General features: G+C 36.2%; 1 protein-coding gene across 3 annotated transcripts in view; it reads right to left on the bottom strand.

Annotated features, from left to right (window-relative positions):
- Positions 1 to 3,085: 3,085 nt before the first annotated feature.
- Positions 3,086 to 6,873, bottom strand: part of LOC100367114 (uncharacterized) — a 61,449-nt gene continuing 57,661 nt past the window's right edge. For all 3 annotated transcript variants that reach the window (XM_085499373.1, XM_085499372.1, XM_085499374.1), the window contains exon 4: positions 3,086 to 6,869. In XM_085499373.1, the coding sequence (XP_085355499.1) occupies positions 5,114 to 6,869 (1,756 nt within the window). In that variant the 3' untranslated portion in view covers positions 3,086 to 5,113. The remainder of the gene's footprint in view (positions 6,870 to 6,873) is intronic.

Here is a 6,873-nt window from a genome sequence, read left to right as displayed (position 1 = left end):
GATACTGGACAAAGTGACAGCATAAGGAATACGAAATGTCATTACATTACTGATACTGATACTGGACAAAGTGACAGCATAAGAAATACGAGATGTCGTTACATTACGTGATACAGATACTGGACAAAGTGACAGCATATGGAATACGAAATGTCATTACATTACGTGATACTGACACTAGACAAAGTGATAGCCTAAGGAATACGAGATGTCGTTACATTACGTGATACTGATACTGGACAAAGTGACAGCATATGGAATACGAGATGTCGTTACATTACGTGATACTGATACTGGACAAAGTGACTGCATAAGGAATACGAGATGTCGTTACATTACTGATTCTGATACAGGACAAAGTGACTGCATAAGGAATACGAGATGTCGTTACATTACATGATAATGACACTGGACAAAGTGACTGCTTAAGATTTACAAGATGTCGTTACATTACGTGATACAGATACTGGACAAAGTGACAGCTTAATGTTTACGAGATGTCGCAATATGGTGACCCATAACTTAAAAACGTAGTATCAATCATCTTTATTCCCACATTCTTTGTATGGTATGGAGACCTCGTGCAGTATCTATCATACCCACATCTTTCATATGGTATAAAGACATTGGGCAGCATCTAATTGTAATTGATTATTATTATTAGCGCTAATAACGTTGTAACTAATTATTATTAGCGCTAATATTGTAACTAATTATTATTAGCGCTAATAGTGTTGTAACTAATTATCATTAGCGCTAATAACGTTGTAACTAACTATCGTTAGCGCTAATAAAGTTGTAATTAATTATTATTAGCGCTAATAACGTTGTAATTAATTATTATTAGCGCTAATTATGTTGTAATTAATTATTATTAGCGCTAATAACGTTGTAATTATTTTTTATTAGCGCTAATAGTGTTGTAACTAATTATCATTAGCGCTAATAACGTTGTAACTAACTATCGTTAGCGCTAATAAAGTTGTAATTAATTATTATTAGCGCTAATAACGTTGTAATTAATTATTATTAGCGCTAATAACGTTGTAATTATTTTTTATTAGCGCCAATAACGTCGAAATTAATTATTATTAGCGCTAATAACGTTGTAATTGATTACTATTAGCGCTAATAACGTTGTAATTAATTATTATTAGCGCTAATAACGTTGTAATTAATTACTATTAGCGCTAATAACGTTGCAATTGATTATTTTTAGCGCTAATAACGTTGTAACTAATTATTATTAGCGCTAATAACGTTGTAATTAATTATTAGCGCTAATAACGTTGTAATTAATTACTATTAGCGCTAATAACGTTGTAATTAATTACTATTAGCGCTAATAACGTTGTAATTGATTATTATTAGCGCTAATAACGTTGTAATTGATTATTATTAGCGCTAATAACGTTGTAATTGATTATTATTAGCGCTAATAACGTTGTAATTGATTATTATTAGCGCTAATAACGTTGTAACTAATTATTATTAGCGCTAATAACGTTGCAATTGATTATTTTTAGCGCTAATAACGTTGTAATTGATTATTATTAGCGCTAATAACGTTGTAATTGATTATTATTAGCGCTAATAACGTTGTAATTGATTTTTATTAGCGCTAATAACGTTGTAATTGATTATTATTAGCGCTAATAACGTTGTAACTAATTATTATTAGCGCTAATAACGTTGCAATTGATTATTTTTAGCGCTAATAACGTTGTAATTAATTATTAGCGCTAATAACTTTGTAATTAATTACTATTAGCGCTAATAACGTTGTAACTAATTATTATTAGCGCTAATAACGTTGCAATTGATTATTTTTAGCGCTAATAACGTTGTAATTGATTATTATTAGCGCTAATAACGTTGTAATTGATTATTATTAGCGCTAATAACGTTGTAATTGATTTTTATTAGCGCTAATAACGTTGTAATTGATTATTATTAGCGCTAATAACGTTGTAACTAATTATTATTAGCGCTAATAACGTTGCAATTGATTATTTTTAGCGCTAATAACGTTGTAATTAATTATTAGCGCTAATAACTTTGTAATTAATTACTATTAGCGCTAATAACGTTGTAATTGATTATTATTAGCGCTAATAACGTTGTAACTAATTATTATTAGCGCTAATAACGTTGCAATTGATTATTTTTAGCGCTAATAACGTTGTAATTAATTATTAGCGCTAATAACTTTGTAATTAATTACTATTAGCGCTAATAACGTTGTAACTAATTATTATTAGCGCTAATAACGGTGTAATTATTTTTTGCTCACAGCATACATTTTCTGTTGCTTCATTACTTTGTACTTCCTATCCGTATTTGCATATTTAATTATTTTAACTAGTAATCGTTCTTCTCATCACAGGTGATGTAATTAACAATTCTATATAAATGGTATTTCTTGCGGTACGAAGTAGAGCCAGAAATCGATGTTTTTGTGGCACCTGTTAGAGGGCGCATATGGCATACCGCATTGGTTCTTGTGGGAGTCTTTTGTGTGACTTGGTCAGTCTCGGCGTTGCCACGTTCATTACGTGGGTTTTTAGCTTTGGTTTTTTCTACACGGCTTTTGTATCACTGTATTGTAAATAATGACCAATAATAAATGGCGATTCACTCTGAATATTCGGGTGTGCCTACTTTTTTGTTAACAACTATTGTAAAAACAAAACAAAACTTGGCTAATTTCTTGATAGGAAGTAGAACTGGTCACGTGATTGTGTTGGAAAAATCTAACGAATGTTCCCTTTATTTGGCTAATGACACGACAGCGTGCCCGGATGTAACGGTTGTATTCATAAGCGTATACTTAGGTAGAGATCATTGCCTATTTGGGGGGGGGGGGAAATTAAATGTCTCACTACTTTTTCTATATTAACTCCAATCATTATAGCGCCATCAACGGCTTAGTACGTATGTGCATGACACCTATTCCACTACTGACATAACAACCACACTTCACTGACTTAAAATGATTACGTGGAACACAAAATGTGATTCCAATAAACTATACACTCTTTCCATTATCACCACAGACACAAAATAAAAACACAGACACACTAAATATGTAAACATAACTTGTATATTATCTTTTTTGTCAAAAATTGTCAAATGATGTTGAAACTGAAGTAACATTTAAAAAATCGCTTTGGCATTTGCTAGTAATTGACTTCGTACATGATGGCAGTGAAGACAGCATACATGTACGTACAGACAGTGGACTAGTATTTCAGCAATCGTATTCTATGTTTCCCACCATTGGATACTACGTCTCTGTGAATAAACTTTCTAATACAGAAATAACTCCTGAATTAACAAATTTGATAACGCGACAATGATCGAAACTTACAAATAATGAAGTTGTATCCATGGTAGAGTAGGGTTCAAATAGTATGAGGTAAAATGTGCGTCCCAGGTTCAGACGCACACGTGATTGGAAATTCACAGTTTTACCGGCCACACGAGAGTAAAAAGACTCACACATGAACAGGGGGACGAATGGTAAAATCCGGATTTGTACGACGTTTTAAAACAAGTTAAGAAAAACGAACATTGGAATACGACATGTACGACCTAAAATGCAAACAAATTATATTAAAGCGGAAGGGTCGTCACCTGTGCACGCGCGGGCGGGCGGGAATTAAGTCCCAAGCGACGATAACACGCGCTAAAACGCAAAGGCTCATGGGTAGACGCTTGTTTGTAAACAATGACACGCTATGGCCATCTAACGCATGCGCAGGTGACGACTCCCCCGCTTTAAGCATGGGAGTGATTGCATCCTATATTACAAATATCTGCTTATGCTGAAATGAGGAAGCCGGCTAATGACACAACTAAACTACTGTATAATAAAATATATGGAAACGCCAACAAATAAAAAAAAAACATTTCTGCAGCATTTTATAATATTGGTATCAATATGTCAATACCGTTACCATGTAAACAGCTCTTTGAATCCAATTTAGAGGACAGCGCCCTCAGTGTCATAACAAATAAATACATTCTTAACATTGATTGTAAAATAAACAAATATTTTTAAATAAGCACCACATGGCGCATTTTAATAGTAAACATAAAAAATTGCGCATTGAGGCAGTTTAATCTTAATACAATTTCCAAAAATAACGATATATTTAAAGAGCGGATCACTACTTCGCCTTGCATTTCACAGTGCGTGGTACGTCTTTTTAACACTACATAATTGTGAGCGTACATAAGGAGCAAACAGAAAGGCAGGATTTAGCGGAATATCCAAAGTACAACAAGTTACAAGTACCGACACGATGCTATAGCTTTTCAGGTATGTTAGATGAAAGGCAAAAATTGGGTCATAATAGAAATAAAAAAATATCCAGTTGCATAAAAATTAACATAACAATAAAAATACTATGTCAATGTACAAAGCGTACGTATCACGTGACCATACAATAGCTACAGTTCACCTTTAAATTGTTATGTTTGGCAAGCCTATATAAATGTAATAAAACGGCATATCTTGTAGATTTTAAGACTGCTATGGCCAAGGCGAATAGCGAATCAGCTATTTGACTGACGGAGACGAATGCTACGCGGAGCAATTTATCCTCTCAGACTCATCTTGCTTCAACGTTTCAGTTGACCCCCTACGATAATATTTACAAATGATTTTCATAAAGTTTCAAGCTAGGCGACCACGTCATATTTCTGCTTGCCACAATTACTGTAATATTATATTTCACGTTGTCTATCCCACTCCTATCCCATAATACACAGAAACGACGTTTTTCTCAAAATATAAATTAAATATTGGCACGTTATAAACTGATTGTCGTCGACAAAGGGTTTTAATTTTCTGACGATTGTCATTTACACTTTTTTTTTCGTAACCACCAAAAAAATATAACCATATTATATAAAAAATGTTCAGATGTTTTACAAACATTTTGCTTCGTTTTTGATTTCTGCTAGAAAGTTAGCTAAATGTGCAACCCTCTGACCATATTAATAATGACGTTTTTTAAGATGCAATGACAAAAAAGTTTATCATATTATTTTTTTACCATCGTGCCATTTGGAGTGCACGATTCGTAATTAGTATGACATTTACATACTACGATTCATAGCTATCGTCTTTTGGTTCTTCTTTAACGCTGACTAAATCAGCTGTACTGTCCTCATTTTTCTTAGATATCGACAAATCTAAAACGCCGTTGTCACTAGCAGCGCTTTTCTCTGTAGAACATTGCTTCTTATCTTCGCTTTTTTCTGGGGTTCTCTCCTTAAACAGTGATGGTGACGTAACAGGTGACGTAGTTGCTGACGACGATTCACGGATTCTCCCTTTGATTTGTCTTGACATTGAATGACTTGGCATGGTATCTGTCTCGAAGTATGTTTCGCGGAAACGCTGTAGTTCATCTCTCGGCGATCCCAGAGTGGGCGGAAATTGGAAAAATGTCATTGATTCAGCCAATTTTGACGTCGGGGTTGCTGGTAATGATCTGGAGGAAGCCATTACCAACGACGGTGTAATCTTGGGAGACTTGGGACTATTTTCACCAGTCCATGCAGGTCGTGGATTGTCCTGACTCCATTTTCTTTTAAATCTCAGTTTTATTGGGATTAGTTTCTCTGTATCGCCACTTATTTCGTCAGCCTGTTCGTCATCATCGTCCTTGGGCGTGGGTAACGGATCGTCATCGGACCTCCCAGAATCTAAGGATGTATCCTTTTCTGAACCAAATACAGGACTTGTCACCTCTATTTTGGGGTAGGCCGTGGGACTATTATCGGCGCTACGCACAGCGCTGATACCACGCGGGACTTGCAATAAACCCGGCATCTTTTTGTCATCCAATCCACGTTCACTTAATCTACGGAGTAACAATGCTGATATGGCGCGGCTTTCATCGGCTTTGCTGATTGGTGTATTACGTGGCGGTGATTGTTGTGCATTCGACAATCCTAATTCTCGCATTTTCATTTCACTTTCAGCAATATTCTGAGACAACATGGCTGATGGGGGCGCTTGTCCACCGTAAATGTACCGTCGTCTGAACTCTTCCATGTTGATACGATTCCTCTCTTCTTCCATCTTCCTTCTTTCAAACTCAACTTTCATTCGGAGTTCATTTTCATACACAGCAGCAGCTATCTGGGCCGATTCAGGCGCCATCTTGTTGTTATGTGGAGGTGGTGGTGGGAATGCAAATCGAAGTGGTGGCACTGAACACAGCGGACTCATCGGACTCATCGGGCTAATCGGGCTCATGGGTGGCGTGCCAATACTAGGCGGTATTGGACACTGGGTTGCATTTGGGTGCATAGGGGAAGGCATAAATTGGAACTTTGGTCGAAATACTGGATTCGGTACCACATGGTCTACAAATGATGAATAAGGTAATCTATTGTCATTTGGTCTGATCATCGTTGGGGGTCTGGGTAAAAACATTGATGGGTGTTGTTGTATGATACGATGCGTGGGTTCCAACGGCTGAGGTTGTCGAATGTCTGAATGCAGGGAAGGTCTCACTACAGTCGCTGATGATCTATGCATGTTCGGAATTTGCGAAGACTCATTTTCGTCATTCTCCGATGATGTTCGGGAATCGTCGCTAGATGTCGATGATGTCCGTTGGGTCCTTTGAGTTGAGTGCGTCAAATTAGCCTCGTTGTCAACACCAATGACGTCATCATCCGTGGGGTCTACAAGATTCATGCCACCATCGGGAGGAGGGCCAACGAACTTCGGACTGAATTTAACATCGAAGAGCGGATAATTTACCATGATTAATTTGTCAAAGTTGAACTTGTAGGTGAATCTCTTCCCCTTTGTCTTATTCAGTATGCGTTTGTTGTAATAATATCTAG

Source organism: Saccoglossus kowalevskii, chromosome 5, assembly GCF_978046115.1.
Source record: "Saccoglossus kowalevskii chromosome 5, keSacKowa6.1, whole genome shotgun sequence".
In the NCBI taxonomy this organism is placed as follows: Eukaryota; Metazoa; Hemichordata; class Enteropneusta; family Harrimaniidae; genus Saccoglossus; species Saccoglossus kowalevskii.
This window is presented reverse-complemented; position numbering and strand designations above follow the sequence as displayed.